Source organism: Hemitrygon akajei, chromosome 2 (genome assembly GCF_048418815.1).
Source record: "Hemitrygon akajei chromosome 2, sHemAka1.3, whole genome shotgun sequence".
NCBI lineage: Eukaryota > Metazoa > Chordata > Chondrichthyes > Myliobatiformes > Dasyatidae > Hemitrygon > Hemitrygon akajei.
Window position 1 is genome coordinate 61,806,695 of NC_133125.1, and position 24,212 is coordinate 61,830,906.

General features: G+C 37.2%; 1 protein-coding gene across 4 annotated transcripts in view; it reads left to right on the plus strand.

Moving 5' to 3' along the window:
• Nucleotides 1-24,212, plus strand: part of LOC140742078 (tudor domain-containing protein 7-like) — a 157,506-nt gene that overhangs the window by 114,003 nt on the left and 19,291 nt on the right. For 3 of the 4 annotated variants that reach the window (XM_073072902.1, XM_073072910.1, XM_073072918.1), the window contains exons 9-13: nucleotides 3,107-3,218; nucleotides 11,722-11,924; nucleotides 12,631-12,765; nucleotides 14,569-14,622; nucleotides 16,937-17,023. In XM_073072902.1, the coding sequence (XP_072929003.1) occupies nucleotides 3,107-3,218; nucleotides 11,722-11,924; nucleotides 12,631-12,765; nucleotides 14,569-14,622; nucleotides 16,937-17,023 (591 nt within the window). The remainder of the gene's footprint in view (nucleotides 1-3,106; nucleotides 3,219-11,721; nucleotides 11,925-12,630; nucleotides 12,766-14,568; nucleotides 14,623-16,936; nucleotides 17,024-24,212) is intronic. The other variant, XM_073072915.1, reaches the window with a different exon arrangement.

The window sequence follows — 24,212 nt, forward strand, 5'->3', positions numbered from 1 at the left end:
AACATTCTGGTAAATCTTCTCTGTACTCTCTCTATTTTGTTGATATCTTTCCTATAATTCGGTGACCAGAACTGTACACAATACTCCAAATTTGGCCTTACCAATGCCTTGTACAATTTTAACATTACATCCCAACTCAATGCTCTGATTTATAAAGGCCAGCATACCAAAAGCTTTCTTCACCACCCTATCCACATGAGATCCCACCTTCAGGGAACTGTGCACCATTATTCTTAGATCACTCTGTTCTACTGCATTCTTCAACGCCCCACCATTTACCATGTATGTCCTATTCGGATTATTCCTACCAAAATGTAGCACCTCACATTTATCAGCATTAAACTCCATCTGCCATCGTTCAGCCCACTCTTCTAACTGGCCTAAATCTCTCTGCAAGCTTTGAAAACCTACTTCATTATCCACAACGCCACCTACCTTAGTATCATCTGCATACTTACTAATCCAATTTACCACCCCATCATCCAGATCATTAATGTATATGACAAACAACATTGGACCCAGTACAGATCCCTGAGGCACACCACTAGTCACCAGCCTCCAACCTGACAAACAGTTATCCACCACTACTCTCTGGCATCTCCCATCCAGCCACTGTTGAATTCATTTTACTACTTCAATATTAATACCTAAAGATTGAACCTTCCTAACTAGCCTTCTATGCGGAACCTTGTCAAAGGCCTTAATGGTCCATATAGACAACATCCACTGCCTTACCCTCGTCAACTTTCCTCGTAGACCTGCTAGTCTATAGATTCCTTTCTTCTTAAGTAGTGGCATGATGCAAATGCCACCCTCCAGTTTTCCAGAACTTCACCTGAGGCTAAAGATGAAGAAAGTATCTCTGCAAGGGCCTCTTCAATTCCTTCCCTAGCAAGGTCCAAGGATGCCTTGATCAAGCCCCAGTGATTTATGCATCTTAATGTGCTTTAAGGCCTCCATTATCTCCTCCCTGATAATTTACGTGGTCCAAGACATCATTTATTTCCTTCTCTTTAGCATCTGTCATTTTCTCCATGGTAAAAACTCGTGAGAAATATTCATTAAAAATCTTGCCCTTTTCCTGCACCTGCATGTACAGACAAGCTGCTCTCACCCTAATACTTTTTTACTCAATATGTCTATAAAATCTCTGGAGTTTCCTTAACTCTGCCTGCCTAGTCTATCTTGTGTGCTCCTGATTTCCTTCAAATATACTCATATACTTGCAGTCATCAAGAGATTCATAGAAACACAAACAGCACAGGAATACATTGTCCACAATGTTGTAATGAACTAATTAATTTAGTAATCAAATGCCAAACTAAAGTAATCCCTTCTGCCTGTACAATGTCCATATCCTTTCATTTCCTGCACATTCATGTGCCTGTCTAAGAGCCTCCACCACCACCCCAGGCACCCACTATTCGTGTGTGTGTGTGCGCGTGTGTGTGTTCTTCTTCTTCTTCTTCAAACAGACTTGCTCCGTGCATCCCCTTTGAATGTATTGCTCTCATGTTAAATTCACGCCATCTGTTATTAGGCATTTCAACCCTGGGGTAAACAAATTATCCTAGCCTTTCCCCCCTTTCCTGTTTTGATAAAGGACCTCAGCCCAAATGTCAACTGTTCCTCACCATAGATGCTGCCTGACCTGAGTTCCTCCAGCAATTTATGTGTGTTGCTCTGCAAATAAAGATACTGGCTGTCTACTCTATCTATGCCTCTCATCTTGTAAACCTCTACCAGGCCTCCAGTCAGCTTCAGCTACTCCTGAGAAAACAACTCAAGTTGGTCCACCCTCTCCTTGTAACACATTCCTTCTAGTCCAGACAGCATCCTAGTAAACTCCTGCACCCTCTCCAAAGCCTGGATATCCTTCCTGTAATGGGATAACTAACTGGATGCAATACTTCCGGTGTGGCTGAGCTGGAGCTTTATAAAACTGCAACATGTATCCTGACTCTTGAACTCAATTTGTTAACTAATAAAGCAAGCATGCCATGTGCATTTTTAACCACCCTATCAACCTTTGTATCTACTTTCATGGAGCTATGAACTTGGGTCACACGATTCCTCTGTAAGTCAACACTGCTAAGGGTCTTGATATTAACAGTGTACTATCTCTTTGCATTTGATCTCCCAAGGTGCAGTACCTCACTCCATCTGCCATTTCTCTGCCCATATCAGTGACTGCAATATCCTGCTCTATCTTCTGCCAGTCTTTCATGCTGCCCACACCACCAATCTTCATATCATTAGCAAGCTTACTAACCCACCCATCACTTTTTCATCCAGGTCATTTATATCTATCACAACCAGCAGAGGTCCTGCAGAAACCATTCATCACAGAGCTCCAGCCAGAACAAGTCCCACTGACCACTGCCATTTGTCTTTTAAGGGCAAGCCAATTCTGAATCCCAATGGCAGATGAAACTGAATCTCACTCATCTTAATCTTCTGCACTAAGGAAGTTCCAGTCTATATTAAGGAAGTTGAAGTCACCCATGACAACAACCCTATTATTTTTATACCTTTCCCTATTCTGCCTGCATGCGTGTTCCTCAGTGTTCAAGTGGCTCTGGGAGGTTATGCAGTATAATCCTATCAGAGAGATTGCTCCTTTCCTATTTTTGAGCTCTATCCACTTTGCTTGATTCTGATTGCCTATACCGAATGTATGCCCCATCTTCACACATACTTATGTTAAAATTCAGGTTGCATTTTTATGATCATAAATAATTGTTAGTAATATATATTTTGTCTTTTTAGAGTGTTACATGCATTCTGTTAACGTTTGGTCAAATCACATAAATCTGTTTGCTGAAGCTGAGCTGGTTGGAGACAGATATTTGCTGCTTTATCTTTTGCCCAAATTACTTCTCTCAGTTTCAGCCACTGCCACCAAGTCAGTAACAGCGTATCATAAAGAATATTAATAGCTGTAAGTTCTTACAATTAATAAAAAAAATTGTTATTTCATGTTATTGCAGCCATAGATTTGTCCTGTATATTTCCAATAATTGCACATATTTTACAAGCTGTTTTCAGATTTTGTGTTTTTAAACCATTGAGTACATAGTTGGCACCATCAATATTTCTCTTTCAGGTGTTCTTTGTGGATCATGGGTTTAATGAGATGGTTGACAAGGCAAAATTATACAAATTAGATCAAAGATTTTGCTCCTTGAGCTTTCAGGCCTCAAAATGCAAACTGGCAGGCAAGTAAAACTTTACATTTTGTTTGAAAGAGTTCATGGTTTTCATCCAGTTCTGTATCCAAAATTAGCAGTTCATTTTCCTTCACTTCAGTGGCTAAGTTTACAAGTTGCTCATTCTGGGACCATAATATGCTAACGATGCTAAAGAATGTTTATGCTGTCTTGATACCTTGATGTTGCTTTTTGGTTGTGAGGACATAGAATTATATTTCCTGATTTGTTCAATGTGCTCATATGAATGATAATCCTTATCCAAGCTGAAAATGATCTGTTACTGCATTCAGATTTTTTAGTTGTGCAAGTGCATTTTTGGCAATGCTTTTATTTTTTCAAATAGTTCTTCAGTTCTCATAGTCATAGAGACTATGACTATATAGCACAGAAACATCCAGTCCATGCTGAACTATTAATCTGCCTAGTTCCATTGGCCCACACCTGGACCATAGTCCTCCATGTCCCTCCCATCTACGTACTTATCCAAACCTCTGTTAAATATTGTAGTTGAACTTGCATCCACCACTTCCATTTGGAAATTGTTTCATACTTGCACAACCCTCTGAGTGAAGAAGCACCCCTCGTGTTCCCTTTAAATATTTCTCTTTACATCCTTAACATATGATCTCTCGTTCTAGCCACACCAGCTTCGGTGAAGAATGTCTACTTTACACTTATCCTACCTATACATCTCCCCTCATTTTCCTTTGCTCCAGGGAGTAAAGTTCTAACCTATTGAAATTTTCCATATAACTCAGGTCCTCAAGCATCATCATTGTAAAATTTTCTCTGTTTTAATCTTATTAATATCTTTCCTGTAGGTAGGTGACTAGAACTGCACAGAATACTTCAAATGTGGCCTTACCTAAGTCTTGTATAAATTTAAGATAATCTCCCAATTCCTGTACTCAGTACTTTGATTTATGAAGGCCAGTGTGCCAGAAATTCTCTTTATAGATAGATACTTTATTCATCCCCATGGGGAAATTCAACATTTTTTCCAATGTCCCATACACTTATTGTTGCAAAACTAATTACATACAATACTTAACTCAGTAAAAATATGATATGCATCTAAAATCACCCTCTCAAAAAGCATTAATAAATAGCTTTTAAAAAGTTCTTAAGTAGTTTACATTGAGTCCTAACCCCGGCACTTTAACATATCTTACTCCTGGCGGTTGAATTGTAAAGCCGAATGGCATTGGGGAGTATTGATCTCTTCATCCTGTCTGAGGAGCATTGCATCGATAGCAACCTGTCGCTGAAACTGCTTCTCTGTCTCTGGATGGTGCTATGCAGAGGATGTTCAGGGTTTTCCATAATTGACCGTAGCCTACTCAGCGCCCTTCGCTCTGCTACCGATGTTATACTCTCCAGTACTTTGCCCACGACAGAGCCCGCCTTCCTTACCAGCTTATTAAGACGTGAGGCGTCCCTCTTCTTAATGCTGCCTCCCCAACACGCCACCACAAAGAAGAGGGCACTCTCCACAACTGACCTATAGAACATCTTCAGCATCTCACATATAACCCTATTTGCCTGTGACACCCATTTAATGGAATTATGGATCTGTATTCCCAGGTAACTCTGCTTTACTCCACTGCTCAGTACCCCAACATTCATTGTGCAAGTCCTTCCTTGAGTGGTCCTCCCAGCCTCACACCTGCCAGATGGAATTTAATGTAGACATTTTTCATCCCATTTTTCTAGCTGGTCCAGATCCCACTGCAAGCTTCGATAGCCTTCCTTGCTATCTACTATGTCCACAGACCTCCAGTAAGAGAAGCAATTATCTACTACTACATTTTGGCTTCTCCCACGAAGCCAACATTGAATCTAGTTTGCTGCCTCATCCTGGATGCCTATCTTCTGGACCAACCTCCTATGTGGGACATTGTCAAAGCCCTTGCTGAAGTCCATGTAAACAATATCCACCATCTTTCCTTCATCCTTTCCTGGTAACTTTCTTGAAAGCCCCTCTAAGATAGGCTAGATATGATCTACCATATACAAAGCCATGTTTACTATCCTCAAGCAGGCCCTGTCTATCCAAATACTTATTTATCTATTCCCTTAATGCCTTCCAATAATTTACCCACTGCGAGCTACCTCTGGCGCCTGACCTGTGGTTAATACTTCTGCCAGGGCCCTTCAACTTTCTGCACTAGCTTTCCACAGAGTATAAGGGGATATCTTGTCAGGCCCTGGGGACTTATTTACGTTAATTTGTCTCGACAGCAAGCTCCTCCTCTTCTGTAAGATCTATCACCTCACTTCTGTTTAACCTCAGTTCTGCAGTCTCTCTGTCCACCTTTCAATTTAATACTGATGTAAGAAATCAATTTAAGATCTCCTCTCCACCCCATCTACTTGGGCAAAATGCATCGATGACCATGCTGATCTTAAAGTGGATCAATTTTGTCCCTTACTATCATTTTGCTTTTCATATATCTGTAGAATCCCTTGGGATTCTGCTTCACTGTGTCTGTCAGAACCATCTCATGCATTCTTTTAGCCCTCTCGATTTCCCTCTTGTATGTTGGCTTCCATTTTTTAATCAGTGCCTGATTTTTTTTCCCCCTTGCTCTGTACCTCCTAACCAAGGCTTCAATGTCCCTCAAACCCAGGTTTCCTGTTTCTGCCAGCCTTGCATTTTATTCAAACAGTTTACTTTCCGTATTTCACTTTTTAAGACCTCCCACCTTGCAAGCACACCTTTGACAAAAAAGCCTGTCCCAATCCACACCTGCCATATCCTTTCTGATACCATCAAAACTGGTCTTACTCTAATGTGAAATCTCAAACCAAGGACCATAATTACCTTGAAACTAATTAAATGATATTCACTCGATCCAAAGTATTTTTTGTACACACACCTGTCTCCTGCCCTGTCTCGTTCCTTAATATGGACCTAGTATTGTAATCTCTCTAGTTGAAGGCTCTATAAATTAAGGAAGCTTTTCTGAACACATTTAACAAGCTCTATCCCATCCAGTCCTTTCACTGTAAAGGAGTCCACTTAAAATATGGAAAGTTAGTCACCTACTGTCACATTCTTACTTTTCTTGCAACTGTTATCTCTGTATAAATGTGTTCCTCCGAATCCCATTGACTATTGGATGATGTATAATATAATCACATTAACTTGGTCATCTCTTTTGTATTCTACCTGTATAGCTTCAGTAGATGAGTCCTTTGGTCTGCCTTGTCTGAACACTGCTGTGACACTTCTCTGACTCGTAAACCCGCTCCTCCACCTTTAATACCCTCTCAGCTTTTTGAGGCATCGCTCCTTGAGTATGTCCTGAATACTACGGAGGCTAGTGCTCATGAAGGATCTGACTAAGTTTACAACTTTCTGCAGCTTATTTTGATTCTGTGCATTAACCCCACTACCCCAGCAGACAGTGATGCAGCCAGCTAGAATGTTCTCCACAGTACATCTGTAGAAATCTTCAAGTGTTTTTGGTGGCATGCCAAATCTTCTCAAACTCCTAATGAAATATAGTGCTATTGTACCTTTGTAGCTGCATCAATATATTGGGTCCAGGTTGGATCGTCAGGTGACACCCAGGAACTTGAAATTGCTCACCCTTCCAACTCTGATCCCTTAATGAGGACTGGTGTGCATTACCTTGACTTACCCTTTCTGAACTCCACAATCAGTTTCTTAGTCTTACTGACGTTGAGTGTAAGGTTGTTGCTGCAACACCACTCAACTAGCTCCTATACCCCCTCTCGTCACCATCTGCAAATTTGGCAACCATGTTTGTATCGGAAGCAAATTTATAGATGACATTTGAGCTGTGATGCTTAGCCACACAGTCACAGGTATAGAAAGAGTAGAGCAGTGGGCTCAGGTTTTGTTTCATAACAAAGTAACATAAATGACTTGCTCTGCTGTTGTAATGAGAAATTTGAATCTGTTGGAATTAGCTTAGCCAGCCTGTAGCTCTGGAATACACACTTAATCGGTTCCTAAACATTCAGCAGAGAATTTTTGCTGGCAGGATTTTAAAATTAACCCAACGTCAACATCCTTAAAGTCAGTACATTATATGATTTACTGATCTGCAGGAACAATAAGTATAAAAAATTGGAACTTCCAAATAGCAAACAGACTCTTTCACTGAATAGACTGCTACCTTTAGCTGGAGTAAAACATCAGGCAAAGTTTTCTGCTGAGAGGCTGTCTCCCAGTCTATGTGCAAGAATCAGTGAAGAAGGAGGCATTTGAGTGTAAGGAACAGGCTTTTACTCCCTAGTGACTTTGATACCTTTGAATCTTGCCTCCGATTTATTGGCTTTCAAAGCTGCATTTGGAATTGAGTGCTTGTAATGTATTTCATGTTTACATTCAAAAACACAAAACTATTAATAAATTTGCTATAAGGCTATATTTACAATTTAACAACATCAAGTTTAATTGTCATTCAACAATATTTGAGTACACATAAATACAGCCAAATGAAAGTGTTACTACGAGCTGCGCTCCAAAACACAGTACTAACGGTCTTCACAGCAGAAGGCACACATGTCTCATATAAGACAGTAGTAAAATACAATCACATTAAAAATATAGTCCAAATCCCTGAGTCCATGAATGTTGTAGCAGTCAGCATTTGCACACAATGCATCTTATCTTCTGCTGAGTGAATGCTAGAGGACAACATTGACAATCAACCATCACCATTTGCCAATAAAGCAGTGAATCAGACTTGCAGCATTCCACATTAACCGTGAACAATGTCCTACTGGGTCTTGCAAATCACAAGGAAAGTGACTAAAATGATCATTTGCTTTTGGACAGCACACCTCCTTCGTGCACCCACTCTGTCATCTCTCTGACACAGGCACGCTCCACACCAAGTCCAGCTCCTTCAGTTTCTCCGCCATTGCACAACTTGCTGATGGAGTGGATCTACAGTACTTTAAGTTCTTAATCTTCAGCAGGGTCTTGCTTTGTAAAAAAAAAACACATTTAAAAAGACAATAACACCTTTGGTTGAGCCCGTAGAAGCCACACATCAGAGCAACCACCATCTTACTGGAAAACACTCGTTCTTAAAAAAGATAAATTGAATAGATATAGGCCAATGTGTTTAAAGTTTGTTTTTATTGGAATTAATTCTAATAACTGTATAAATCTCCATTTTGAAAGAAAACAGTTAATTGAAGAATTGGTATGGATTTGTTAATGGGAGGTTTTGTCTGACTTCATCGCATCTTTCCTGGAGATGGTAAAGAGTTGATTACAAGGTCGTAGTTGGTAGGTTGATCAGAAAATTTGGGATCCAAGGGATAGTGGCAAATTGGAACTGAAATTAACTCTGTAGCAGGAAGAAAAGGGTGAAAATTGAAGACTTTTATGTATGATGGATCATTGCTAGTGGGGTCCCATTGGGATTAATATATTATTTCCACCTATTGTTTCTGAATTCAGTGGGCTTTCGGGACTTGTGACAGGTTCAGTGGACAGTTTCCTAATTAATGTGTTAAATAATTGTCCCTTTCCCTCATTGGATTTGAAGGCACAGTACAGATTCCCTGGGTTCATTGAACAGCTCACTGAAAGCAGGACTTTGGTTAAATAGTTAAAAGTTTACAACTCGGCGTTTAGGCAGAAGATGCAGACAGTTAATACAGACTCGAATCAATAATTTAAGATGTTTGAATACCATATGCTGACCATCAACTACCCATTTATACTAATCTTATATAAATCCCATTTTACCCATCAACTCACTCCAGATTTTGCCACTCTCACTCACACACACTAGGGGCAATTTCATTAGCCTACTAACTTGCATACCCTTTAATATTGGAAGAAAGCAGAGCATCTGAAGGGAGCTAATGCAGCGGCTGCACGAGCTCTGCCACCATGCCTGCCATGATAAATAGAAAGTTCAATGATGTACGTACAAGGATCTGTAGCAATTCATGCAATTCTTAAAATATCTAAGGATGTTTAAACATGCAATTCCTCAGTAACTTCCCAGACAAAAGTGAGTCACAGGTTTTAAACTATCAACTCTTATACCTTTTCTGTTATCACTATTTAAGCCAAGAAACAAACTTTATTAAGAATCTGTGCAGGATATTGTAGCATTATACAACTGTAATCCTAAAATCACCTGCTGCCATATGAATCTCGGGGTTATATATGGTGTCGTGTGTATGTGTTTGTGTATATACAGTACAGGTGTGTGTGTGTATATGTTTTTATATATGTGTATATGTATATATAACATTATTAAATAACATTTTATTCTAATAAAAATAATGTTGAAGAAGTGGCAGGTCAGACAGCATCCATGAAAAATGAAATATGGTGTTTCACGTCTGAGACCTTTTATCAGAACTAAGTAAAGGAATCTGGTCTTCATACATATACTATATGGTTCATGTTTTGGGAAAACTTATTTATACTGTAATCATTGCTTATGTATTCTTTCATGTGTAATGGGAATTTGTATGTTTGTAATCCCTTTATTAATATATCAATTGTATTTTGTTCATAATATTATTAATACTAATAAAAAGATTGAAAAAGAAAGAAAGAAAAGAAAGAATCTGGTCTAGGAAGCAGAGAATGTGGGACAGGGCATTAGATGCTGCAAAGGGAATTTCTCTGATAGGTGAAATAATGTGGCTGTTAAAATGCAGCTGAACTCTGTATTGTGTTGAACATGTTATAATGAATGATATATATGTATGAGTATACTACTTCTTGAGGAGACTGAGGTCCTTTAACATCTGCCGGATGATACTGAGGATGTTCTACGAGTCTGTGGTGGCCAGTGCAATCATGTTTGCTGTTGTGTGCTGGGGCAGCAGGCTGAGGGTAGCAGACACTGACAGAATCAACAAACTCATTCATAAGGCCAGTGATGTTGTGGGGGTGGAACTGGACTCTCTGGCAGTGGTGTCTGAAAAGAGGATGCTGTCCAAGTTGCATGCCATCTTGGACAATGTCTCCCATCCACTCCATAATGTACTGGTTAGGCACAGGAGTACATTCAGCCAGAGACTCATTCCACCGAGATGCAACACTGACCGTCATAGGAAGTCATTCCTGTCTGTGGCCATCAAACTTTATAACTCCTCCCTCGGAGTGTCAGACACCTTGAACCAATAGGCTGGTCCTGGACTTATTTCCACTTGGCATAATTTACATTATTATTATTATTATTATTATTATATTATTTATGGTTTTATATTGCTATATCTTTACACTATTCTTGGTTGGTGCGACTGTAACGAAACCCAATTTCCCTCGAGATCAATAAAGTATGTCTGTGTGTGTGTGTGTGTGTGTATATCTATATAAATATTAATATTATAGAGAGAGAGAGAGAGACAGACAGGATCATCATGGGTGTGGATCAAGTACGTCCAGAGGGGCAGATAGTTGGACAGTGTATCCATCTTTTGTAAACTCTTCAGTAGTTGCACAGACATCTGAAGAGTAGACGATCTGTTGGATGGAAGCAACCAACAGCTCTGATAGAGGCAGAAGCCAAGAATTTAAGCTCACCAATGGGAGGTGGTGCTTTAGCACTGCTGACCCACCACCTCGAGGCAGTCTTGATCATAAGCGGGCTGAAACTCCTGAAGACAGGTGGCAGATCAACTGATGATTCCACTGATGATAGCACAGGACAGTTAACATCTTAGTCCACATGTGTTTTTTCAATTCTGATCTACTGGGACATGCCCAGTAGGCAAAACTAGCCAGTCCTGTTACAAATGGATAGGGAGACTGAGTTATCTAAGGTAGGACCTGCAGGCTGCAAAATACCAAGACAAACAATTGTTCCTTGATCTTTTAGTTTTGGTCCTCGTGGTTATCATACAGGAGGCTGGATGGGTCAGAGTGAGAGGGAATGATGAACGAAAGTGGCAGACAACCTGAAACTGAGGATTATTCCTGCAGACTGAGCACAGGTGCTCTGTAATACTACCTAGGCTGCATCTTTCAATGTGCAGACCCCATTGTAAACAAGGATTGCAGTGCACTTGCTTGGAAATAGACAAATGAATTGCTGCCACAGCCAGATTATTTCTCTTCTTTTTTTCTATGCATTTATTACACGAGTAAATTAAACCCTTTGTGTATAGAGGCCTTGTAGAAGCAAAACAAACACAAGAGATTCTGCAGACACTGCAAATCCAGAGCAACACACACAAAATGCTGGAGGAACTCATGAGGTCAGGTGGCATCAATGGAGTGGAATAAACAGTCAATGTTTCCTGCTGAGACTCTTCATCCGGACCAAGGTCTCAGTCCGAAACGTCGACTGTTTATTCCTCTCCATTGATGCTACCTGACCTGCTGAGTTCCTGTAGCATTTTGTGTGTGTTGCTCTAGTAGTGAAATAGAGTTCAAATGTAACCTTTATCATAAAAATGCTGGAAGAGTTCACCTATGAAATACAATTAATTTTTAGTGAAGATATGTTTGTGGATATAAGATTAGTTAAAATAGTGTTTATTTGTGTTTTAGGTCTTGAAGCATTCTGCAAAGAGCCATGTGTATTGGAATCTTTTGAACTCTTAGCCAGTGGAAAGATATTGCTGATGGAAATCTTAGAAAGGAGTGAGATTCCACTTGTTCTTTTGTACGATACTTCAGGGGATGATGATTTTAATATCAATGCTGCATGTCTGAAGGCTTTGTATGACAAGACACTTGAAGTGAATTTGAAGGTAAACTCTTTGATTTTTCTTATTGGAGCTCAAGTCCTACATTTCAAACAGTGTCACAAAAAGACAGAATGTTTATTTTCTGTATTGCTCAAAGAGACAAACTTTGTTTTTCTCAGACCTTGCACTCTACTTTCACTCACTGGAATAATGACATTTCTGTAGATGTGCACGATTGTATTTCAAAGTGCCTAAATATATTATCCAACTTAAGAATGAAATCTCACTTGGTATCTTCCTTTCCTTGTCATTTCTGGAATTTCTTCATCCCACCTCATCCTATTCCATCTTCCCTACTCCAATCCCATTTCTTTCCACTTCCTCCCTTTTCACCTTTGTTGATTCTCTAGTGTGTTTTCTCCTCTTCTCTTTCCTAATTTGAAAGGAGACCATATATGAACATATTTTATATTGATTACTATATCCAGACCCTGACTGTACGTACCACTGTCACCAATATGTACTTAATGATATACTGCTGGTGTTGCAAAAGTATTCCATAGTTTTTGATTATTAACTTTTGGATGTTTAGGAATGAAATAAACTGCAAGTGCATATTGGTTTTGAGTGTTACAGCTAAAAATTAAATGTAAATCAGAAAGATCAAAAAACCTATGCCATGAAGACAATGTTTACTGCTGGGTATTTTAATTTGTGCAAATTAATTCAAAGCCTTAATACTCTAAATGGTTCTGAATTTCTGTTACAGGAAAATGGTGTGTACCTTAATGTGGTAGTTACCAATGTCTGTTCAGATGGGACCATCTACTGTCAAGTACCTTCGAAGGGTTGGAACCAGCTCAGTGCCTTACTTGAAAAAGTTGAACAATATTTCAACTACCGTGTATGTTTCACTTTTAAACACTTGAGTATATGAAATATATTATGAACGTGTAAATATAAGGATTGCTTTGTCCTATGAGCTTGATTCAGATATTTAGCATGAATGCCAGATGTAATTATGAACTTTTTTAAAGGAAAGATAGGCTCGTCAGTCAGTCTCATTTTGTGTTTAAGATGTTCTGCTTCTATTCTGCTTGTACTGATCACCCTTGTCATCTGTAGCTTGTTCTTTCTCACTTGTTAACATCGTTTCTGCTATACCATCATTGTCTGCTCCATAGTTTCATTTCATTCCTACTCGACGCATTCAACTTTTTTAAAAAACTAGTTTTGTGATAAGATTTAATTAAATGTATTAACCTTGCATGGATAAATGTGATTGGACAGAGATTGTTGTGGACATTGATCAGATGACAGAGCATAGCTTGTTACCAGGGTTCTGGACCCTGACATTCTATGGGGAAACATGGGGACAAACACCACACCACACTTGGAATGAGAGGGAAAAGCAATGAATGCAAACATTTCAGTGTTCACCCACATGAGTACGTACTCCCCAGCCCAATCTTACCCAGTGTATCCAGACAGGTGTGCCTGCCACGTGACAGCAGTGCCCTCACCTGGTCGGAAGGCACACCACATGCCAGTCAACATTTCACCCCTCCCAACTAATCAATGCACGCTTAACCATTGGCCATCTTAATTGGATTAACCTGTCTAGCACCAAGCCGTTGGCCCCCCCACCTGGTGAATCACCTGGGCTGGACCCTCCAGCCCCCTGAGCTATAAAGGGTGCTACATGTGCTTGGCTCGCTTTCTTTTTGCCATCCTCGAGGGACCACCCTGTTTCACTTCAGGCTGAAGAGTGCAATACAGTGCTGGAGACACGTGGTGAGCTGTGCATTGAATAGGGTTGTGGAAGCGTTTATTGTTGTCCCTGTAACAGAGAGCTGTGCCTGCCCATAGTCAAGGGGTGGCAGGTATCATAGTTACTTTTCCCTTGCTTGTATGTGTACCTGTACTCTGTCCCCACACTGTTTTCCGGTGTATTGTACTGCCAACCTGACTTTTCCCATGCTTGTCTATTCTAAGCACGTTTGTGTGAATATTGTAGCCGCTTGTGTTATTCCCAAGCTCTTCTCCCCTTATAAATAAACTCCTTATTATTAAAACTGTGTGTCCAGAGCCCTTGCCTTTGAGACCCAAAGAATCTGGCTCATTTGCATCACAACACCCATGCATGTTCTAAAATTTAAAGCAAGGGAACACGGCTTGAGCCACAGTAGTAGGTGTGTGATTGCATGACTGTCAGGTTGGTTATATGAAAGTGGGGAGGGGCAGGGTGAATATCTTTGTTTTGATACAGTTCTGGTTTGAGTGTTTAATTTTAACCTCATGTTTTAAGGACTTGTTTGATTTTGTAGATTTTTTTGGGTTAATAGCTTTTTATTTAAAGATTCTACAGAAACTTTTAAGGCACTTATTGTGATATTTGTGTCTTTAATTTGCATGTTGTTTGCAAGTAAGAACATGAAGCAGACTTGACTGCAAAGTTGCTTTTGCACACTATCAGTTGGGAAGCATTGTGTTCTTTCAAAAACATTGATATTCACTTACTTTGAGGGTTTTTTTTCCCTCAGCACTTGATAGAGCAGTCATCACACATCTTATTTGTCCCTGTACATCTAGTGGGAATCTTGTCTTCTGGTTTTAATTCCTCTATAGGTAGAAATACATAATCTATTAGTAATCAGTTTGTTTTTATTGACAGGAAAAATTAAATAGTATTTATATTTTTGTGCAGTGTTTGGGACCATGCTACGATAAAGGCTCTTCATCCTTGCTTGAGCACTACCAGGTCAGCTTGTTCATAGGATATAAAATATATCCCATACTTGCTGATTGTGTATTACAGTATTTAGATTCTGAATTTGCATTGTGTCCAATTAGCATTTTCACTTTTAGTGTGTATCATTTACTCGAGTAACTTGTTTCAGAATCAGTTTTATTATCATTGATATGTCCTGAAATTTTATCATTTTGCAGTAGCAGTACAGTGCAAGACACAAGTTACTATAATTTACAATATATAAATAAGTCAGTAAGTAAATAAGTAAGTCAATAGTGCAGAACAGGAATAGTGAGCTAGTTTTCATGGATTCATGGACTATTCAGAAATCTGATGGAGGGGAAGAACTTGTTCCTAAAACTTTGAGTGCAAGTCTTCTGGCTTCTGTACCACCTCCCTGATGGTATTAATGAGAAAAGGGCATGTCCCAGGTGGTGAGGGTCCTACTGACGGGTGGATAAAAATTTTCTCTATTAAGCATTCAAGAGAATGTGATGGAGAGAGCTGCTCCCATATCAGTGCAAAACTCAAAAGGAAGCTGGCAATAAATCGTTCATGCCAGGTATCATGCTGATCACCTTGAATACAACCTGGTCTACTACCGCACAGTACATTCTCCAGCTGCAGAGATTAATACTCAGAAAGTAAACACTTCTAATTTGTATTAGTACCTTGACATCATTATACTTCAAAAACCATGATTTTGGCTTCAAAGCATCTTGTTTTATGAATGTGTATAGTATTTACAAAGGCAAAGTTCGAGGAATGGATTTTCAGAATTCCTAATTGAACAAAATTTTGAAATGTAACCATTTTTGTATGTAAAGAATATTGCTGGGAAAAACTCAACAAAATATGGAAAGAGAAAACTTTGTTAATTTTAGATGGAAACCAGTTCAAACACATCCTTTAATGCTTCACCTGACCTTTCTCATTCCCTTCATTATATTTCAGGGTAAGAGATTTTATTAATTTTATTTTATTTTTGAGCTACAGCATGCAGCCCTTTGAGCCATTTAGATTCTTTTGGAAATATTGCTGTGGAATATCATGCATCTAATTGACCAGACCTGTTATCTGCCAATCTGTCATCCTATTGAGAAGATACACATGGTTTACAGTACTTATGGAGGGACGTCATTATGGTATACCAAACATCAGCAATTTGTTGAAAGCTTTGATTTACGGAGGGGAATTCTAATTTATGCTGCTTCCATCTCTTCACAATTCACTCAAGGAATTATAGGAAGAGTAACACCTCTGCTTTCCCATTTTGCAACTACTTCTGCAGAGAAGAGCAGGATTAAACCAAGATCTGGTCTATATAACTCAATAATCATTTTCTTTAAAAATTCCACCTTTTCCACCAGCTTTCAGTTACACTTAGGTTCATAACCTGTCCTCTAGCCATTATAAATTATTTTGATCCAATTTCCGAATGGAGCCAGAAGGTTACTGTTTCTTGTTATTTCATTTGGGGATGTTGATTGCTCATTTAGTTCTCTTCTATTTCTAAGAATAGGACGCGGGCCTCTTTCGCATCCTCTCCCAAATGCATAGTGAACATTGATTTTTAGAAATTGTTCACCCTCATTCCTGTAAATTAATGTTACTGTGCTGCAGCATCCAATATTTTCTGTATATTCATTTATCAGTCAATAGATTTCCAACTAATGTGCCTGTTTCAGAGTTATTTCATTCAAATTGGGCTAAGCAATCAAATGTTGGATGGCTTATATTTGTGTAGTCCTTGTCACTTAAAGAATCTTGGCCAAAATCAGACAATTTACATTGATCAGTTTCCATCATCGTTGTCACTTGCTAAGCTGATGCTTGGTTTTTAAAATAGATGTTGTTTTAAAGTTGACTTGGTTTTTTTGGTATGATTGATTGATTGTAGAGTAAGTAGAGTACCCCTTGTTCTGATGTACTTTTTGATAAATTATATGGCAATAACTCAACTAAGTGTTAAAGTGCAGCTAATCTACTCACCTTCAATCTACATGTTTTACACCTTTGCTATATGTCTATCTACTAATGCTACCAGACTTCAATGGAGGAATTCAAATTCCCGAACTACTCAATGCATGGAATAACTTTTGGAGAAGGAGATGAAAAGATTGGTTTTTAAATTTTTTCCATTTTCGTTGTTTAAATAATATCAATATTTTAATTTGCTTAAAAGATGTAACAGAGACTGCACATGTGAATTAATAGGTATATTTCATTGGATAATTTGTACTGCATGTAATATGAAAAAGGTTATCTTTGAATTACTTCTCCAAAATTATAAGTTCATTTTTCTGGCCCTGTTTAATTACAGCAACTCACATCAGAATATTTCGTCTCATTACCTTTTTGTGGTAAGCGTTGTTTAGCACGATGGCGAGGAAAATGGGCACGAGTAGAGGTAAGTTTTGACAGTTAATATATATCTAAATCTTTGATTTTTCTCTTCAATAACATCTCTGGGAAGTAGCAAAAGTTATTTAGTGCCATTTTCAAATATTACCCTTTCCCTCTTAATATTATGTATTAATTTGTGTTACAGTTCCTAAAGGCTGATAATGTGCATTACTTGTGTCTGAGCTATCGAATGTTAACAGGCTATTTATCAATTTACCATAGATACTACAGCATCCTTGCAGCAGGCTCACTGCAAGGATACTGAATAGAAGTTCTAGTTTCTGGTTACCACCCCTCTTCCTTGTTTATATTCCAGAACTCAAGAATGAGATGACATGACTTGGGCAGCTTATTGCACATGATGCAGTTTTATTGTCCTCAGTAATTTAAAGAATTTGTCATTTAAGTCAGTGATGTTAGTACAGCAAACATCAGACCATAACAAAATGACCGAAAAGGAAAGAAATTAATTGATCCATGATGCCTGGCCCTCATCATAATTTCTTATACATAATGGCTCTTCAAGCCTTTACTCCATCAGTTTGATGAGCCTCTCACATTCTGCTTTGCAATAGCAGAAAAAGCTGAAGAAGGAGGTGTGTCTGTGTTACTCTTACTGTTTTTTTCAAAAAAGAACAAACTCCCTTAAATCTCAATGATTTACAACTTTTTCTGTATGTCTTGTGGACTAAATATTCCCTCTATTTATATAAAAAATGCCTTCTGTATAATGTGACGTTTGCCTCAGGGTATAAACCTCTCTAACCATGTGGGCAGTTGCCATCAATCATAGTGGCCAACAGCAAGCACATTCCTGAGTGTCAATCTTTTGAATTCTAATAATCCATGTGAACACTATGCAGGTGTTTTGTCTGTTTATCTATACTGCTCCATTATAAATAGGCTAAGGGACTTGGATTCATCTGAGTAATGGAGCTTCGATAAACTAGGAGTCATTTTGTATATCTTTTCCAAGGCTTATATACCGCTCGCCGTAAATTACACATGACAGTCTAGTTATGGTGGGAATGCCAGTTGGACTGTATCAAAATAACTTATTTTTATTTAGACTGCTCTATTAATGTATTTTCAATGTTGATCATAGACATTTATAAAACAAAGTAATTTTTTGTGTTATTTGGTGTAAAATTGGTAACATTTGCTGCTTTGTATGTTTTTTGTTTGATACTGGTCACTTCTGTTGATGACTTGCTAGTTTGCTGGTTCCTCTGGAATCATAGAAACATAGGAAACTACGGCACAATACAGGCCCTTCGGCCCACAAAGCTGTGCCAGCTTCAGTTTTGTTCCACTTTGCTGTTTAAATATTCTGAGTTTGCCAGTTGGTACATCATTTATGATATATAAAAGAACTACAACACAGAAATTGTCCACAAGCAGCAATGGGCCAGCATAGTGGCACAGCTAGAGAATCCACTGTTCTGCAGTGCCAGAAACACAAGTCAATCTTAACCGCGGATGTTCTCCACGTGAAGTTCGCACATTAACCCTGTGACCATGTAGGTTCCCTTCAGCTGCTCCATTTTCTCCCATATCCTAACAGCTGCACATTGCTTGTTTAATATGCCGTGATAAATTCCCCTTCACGTGGAGGTAAGTGGCAGAGCTAGGCACAGTTGATGAGAATTTGTGGAGAAATGTGTGAAAGAAGGGATAACTGTGGAATGTGTGGTTGAAAGCCAGTGGGTGGAGGGCCTGTTTCTGTGTTGTATAACTATGACTCAATCTAGTGTGTTTCTCACTATGTCCTTCTTTCATTTGTTCCTTAACCTATTATGACTTAATTGGCAACATTAAGTGCAAAAAAAATTCCAAAGTTTTTTTTATATCTTTCAATCACTGATCCTGTTTTAACCATCTGTCCGATCATAATTTTTGTTGCGCTATCTTTTTTTTTTTTTAAACTTTTTTTTATTGTTTTCAAATAGAAAAAAAAAAAAGGAATGCCTGGATATTGGAAGATCCCCACACGCTCCACGGAGTTCGTAATAACTTTGGTGTATGCATTTATTTCTTTCCCCAAGTAACCAATTATTTCATCTTCGGAGCACCTATATATTTAATCCTGTCTTTTGTAAATAAGGGCGCCAAATTTTCAAAAATGTTTCATATTTATCTCTTAAATTGTAAGTGATTTTTTCAAGTGGAATACAGCCATAAATTTCGTTCTTCCAACGATCTATACTTAGATATGTATCCGATTTCCAAGTCACTGCAATAGCTTTTTTGGCTACTGCCAATGCAATTTTTATAAATTCTTTCTGATATTTATTCAATCTGGATATCGGTTTTATCCCTTCAATATTACCTAGTAAAAGTAATGTTGGGTTGTGTGGAAGTTGTATTCCAATGATTTGTTCCAGTAAAACTCTTAAATTTGTCCAAAAAGGTTGAATTTTGGAGCAAGACCAAGTAGAATGTAAAAAAGTACCAATTTCTTGGTTACATCGAAAACACTGATCAGATAGATTTGGGTTTAATTTGTTTATTTTTTGTGGTGTAATATATAGTTGATGTAAAAAATTGTATTGCACTAATCTTAATCGAACGTTTATTGTATTTGTCATACTCTCAAGACATAGTCTTGACCAGTTTTTTTCTTCAATTTTGATATTCAAATCACTTTCCCATTTTTGTCTTGACTTATGGACTCCTTGTTTAATTGCCTGTTTTTGAATCAAATTATACATACAAGAGATAAATTTTTTAATCTTTCCTTTTTGAATTAAATTTTCTATTTCATTGGGTTTCGGTAGTAACATTGTTTGACCTAGCTTTTCTCTTAAGTAAGCCCTTAGTTGAAAGTAACAAAAAAGAGTGTTGTTTGATACTTTATATTTATTCTTTAATTGATCAAATGACATTAATATACCTCCTTCAAAACAATCTCCTATATATCTAATCCCTTTTTGAAACCAATTATATAAAAGTTGATTATCCATTGTAAAAGGAATAAGTCTATTTTGGATTAAAGATCTCTTTGCTAATAAGGATTTCTTTGTCTCATCGTCAACATTTATCTTATTCCATAAATCAATCAAATGTTTTAATATAGGAGATTCTTTCTTTTCCCGTATCCATTTAGATTCCCATTTATATATAAAGTCTTCTGGTATGTTTTCTCCTATTTTATCTAGTTCTATTCTGATCCACGCCGGTTTGTCTTTCTCAAAAAAGGATGCAATAAATCTAAGTTGATTTGCTTTATAATAATTCTTAAAATTTGGAAGTTGTAACCCTCCTAGCTCAAATTTCCATGTCAATTTTTCCAACGATATTCTTGACATCTTACCTTTCCAAAGAAACTTCCTCACATATTTATTCAGCTCTTGAAAAAACTTCTGGGGTAATTGTATTGGTAGTGATTGAAATAAGTATTGTAATCTAGGGAATATATTCATTTTTATGGTATTTACTCTACCTACTAATGTTATTGGTAATACCATCCATTTATCAAGATCTTCTTGAATTTTTTTCAATAGTGGTAAATAATTTAATTTGTATATGTTTTTTATATCATTATCGACTCTTATACCTAAATATTTTATACCATTTGCCGGCCATCTAAACTGGGTTATTGATCGACATTGATTATAGTCTCCTTTAGTAAGAGGTAAAATTTCACTTTTGTCCCAGTTTATTTTGTAACCTGATACTTTCCCATATTCTTCTAATCTATAGGATAATTTACGCAACGATTGCAATGGGTTTGTTAGATAAAGTAGAACATCATCAGCAAATAAGTTGATCTTGTATTCTTCTTGGTTAACTCTAAAACCCTTAATATCTGGGTCCATTCTGATCAGTTCAGCTAATGGCTCTATCGCCAACACAAATAAAGCAGGTGATAATGGACAACCTTGCCTAGTTGACCTTGTTAACTGAAATGGTGTTGAAATTTGACCATTTGTCACTACTTTAGCTTTGGGATTAGTATTTAAGGTTTTAATCCATTTTATAAAGGATACTCCTAATCCGTATTTTTCCAATACCTTAAATAAAAAATCCCACTCCAATCTATCAAATGCTTTTTCTGCATCTAAAGCAACTGCCACGCTCATTTCCTCCCTCTTCTGTGCTAAATGAATTATACTAAATAAGCGAGTTACATTATCTGCTGATTGTCTATTTTTAATAAATCCTGTTTGATCCATATGTACTAATTTTGGTAAGCATTTAGATAATCTATTAGATAAGATTTTTGCTATTATTTTATAATCAGTATTTAATAAAGAAATCGGTCTATATGATGATGGCTTTAAAGGATCTCTATCTTTTTTTGGCAATACTATTAAAATGGCTGTCGAAAAGGATTCTGGAAGTTTATGCGTTCTTTCCGCTTGGCGTATTAACTCCATAAGAGGAGGAATTAATAAATCTTTAAACTTTTTATAGAATTCAGGCGGAAAACCATCTTCTCCTGGAGATTTATTACTTTGAAGTGATCCTAGGGCTTCTTCGACCTCTTTCAATGTAAAAGGCATATCTAATCCCTTCTGTTCTTCCGTATTTAATTTTGGAAGAGTTATTTGTGATAGAAACCTTTCTATCTTGACATTGTCATTTTGTGATTCTGATTTGTACAACTCAGAGTAAAAATTCTTAAAAGCTTCATTAATTTCTAAAGGTTTATAAGTAATTTTATTTACTCTTGTTCGAATTGCATTTATTGTTTTAGAAGTCTGGTCTGTTTTTAGCTGCCATGCAAGAACTTTATGTGATCTTTCACCTAGTTCATAATATCTTTGTTTAGTTCTCATAATTGCTTTTTCCGTTCGATATGTTTGGAGCGTATTATATTGTAACTTCTTGTTAATGAGTTGTCTTCGTTTTTCTTCTGTCATATTTCTTTGGGATTCTTTTTCTAATTTCGTAATCTCTTTTTCCAATTGATCTATTTCTATCATATATTCCTTCTTAATTTTAGAAGTATAACTTATTATCTGACCTCTCAAGTATGCCTTCATTGCTTCCCACACTATAAATTTATCATCAACTGAATGTGAATTTATATCTAAAAAGAACTGAATCTGTTTTTTCATAAAATCACAAAAGTCTTGACGTTTTAATAATATTGAATTAAATCTCCACCTATAAACTGATTCCTCTTTATCTGTCATTATCATTGTCATTATTAAAGGAGAATGATCTGACAGTATTCTTGCTTTATATTCCACATTTTTCACTCTATCTTGAATATTTGTTGATAATAGGAAAAAGTCTATCCTTGAGTATGTTTTATGTCTATTTGAATAAAATGAATAATCTCTTTCTTTTGGATTAATTCTTCTCCATATATCAATCAGATTTAAGTCTTTCATCAATGATAGAGTTAATTTTACTGCTTTTGATTTTGTAACAACCTTTGTTGATCTATCTAAAGCTGGATCTAGACAAAAATTAAAATCTCCACCTATTAATATTTTATCATGTGCGTTGGCCAAATTCAAAAAGACCTCCTGTATGAATTTTACATCATTTTCATTTGGTGCATAAATGTTCATAAGGGTCCATAGTTCTGAAAAAATTTGACAGTGTATAATTAGATATCTCCCCGCCGAATCAATTAATATGTTTTGTATTTTAATTGGTAGATTTTTGTTAACCAAAATTGCAACTCCTCTCGCCTTTGAATTAAATGAAGCTGCAATAACATTTCCAACCCAGTCTCTTTTTAATTTCTGGTGTTCTGTGTCCGTTAAATGAGTTTCTTGTAAAAAAGCTATATCTGTTTTCATTTTTTTAATATATGTTAAAATTCTTTTTCTTTTTACTGGCCCATTAAGCCCATTAACATTAAAACTTAAAAAGTTTAGTAGATTAGTCATTATTATTTTTTTTTATTATATTATTCCAATCTATAATAATACCTAATCTTTCCACTTTCATGGTATCTTGGGAAATCTTTATAAAAATCTCCGTGTTGCTATGTGTGTCCCCACCAATCATCCAGGCTAAAAGATAGAAGAAAATTAAAATATAAAGAAAAAAACAAAATACCCCCCTACTAATGTTGTGGAAAAATAACACAACATTACCCCCCTCTGCTGTACGGGTCATGGCAACCGCCATGATTACACACGTGAATCCCGCAGTAACCGATCCAAAGCTCCCCAGCCCCCCCGCAACACAAAAACGTATATGTATAAGAAGAGAAAAAAAAAAGAAATACCATTCTCATTTAGTATTTCTAAAATTTTGCTCCCCTTTTCTATAATATCCATAAATGTCCATCAATTCTGTTCGTTGGGTCTATCTTCATAGCGTATAGATGGAAGATCTTGTACAAACTCCTCCGCTTTTCGATAATCGGGAAAAAATTTTTTTCCTTCCTCCGAAAAAATTATCAGTGTTGCTGGATGACGCATTGTAAATTTGTAACCCTTTACCCATAAGGCTTTTTTCACTGGGTTAAATTCCTTCTTCCTCTTCAACAGGTTGTGACTTATATCAGGGTAAAAAAGGACTGGTTTTCCTGCTATCATCAATGGCCCGTTTCTATTTTTGGCACTTTGGGCGGCAGCCTTCAGGATCTTTTCTTTGTCTTGGTATCGTAAACATTTTATCAAAATTGATCGTGGGTTTTGATCAGCTCGAGGTCTTGGCCTTAAGGATCTATGAGCCCTTTCGATCTCAATTGGAGTTTCTCCTTCCATTTCCAACTTTTCAGGGATCCATTTTTGAAAAAAATTTATTGGGTCTTCTCCTTCTATATCTTCTTTAAGTCCAACAATTTTAATATTATTTCGACTACTGAAATTTTCAAGCTTATCAATTTGTTCCATAAATTGTTTTCTTTCTGATGCCCAAGCAGCATTTTCATTTTCTATTTTGTCCATTCTTTCAACCATGTCCTCCGTTGTAGTTTCCAAGTCCGTAATTCTTTTTTCCATTTTTTCCTGTCTCTTTGTCATTTTATCAAGCATAATCTCCATTTTGGTCATTTTTTTTTCGAGTCTTTTTTGATTATTTTTAATTATTTTTAATGTGTCTAATTTACGCATTATTTGCCTCAAAGTCTTTTCTATATTTCTAGAAGGACTTTTAGCTTCTTCTTCATCTGATCCTTCCGAGACACTTGACTCTCCCTCCGATTCGCTATCACTTTCAGTTGCAGTGGTAGCTGGGCTTTGTAGTTCTTGTTGCTTCCGTTTGCGCATGCTCCGTCCTTC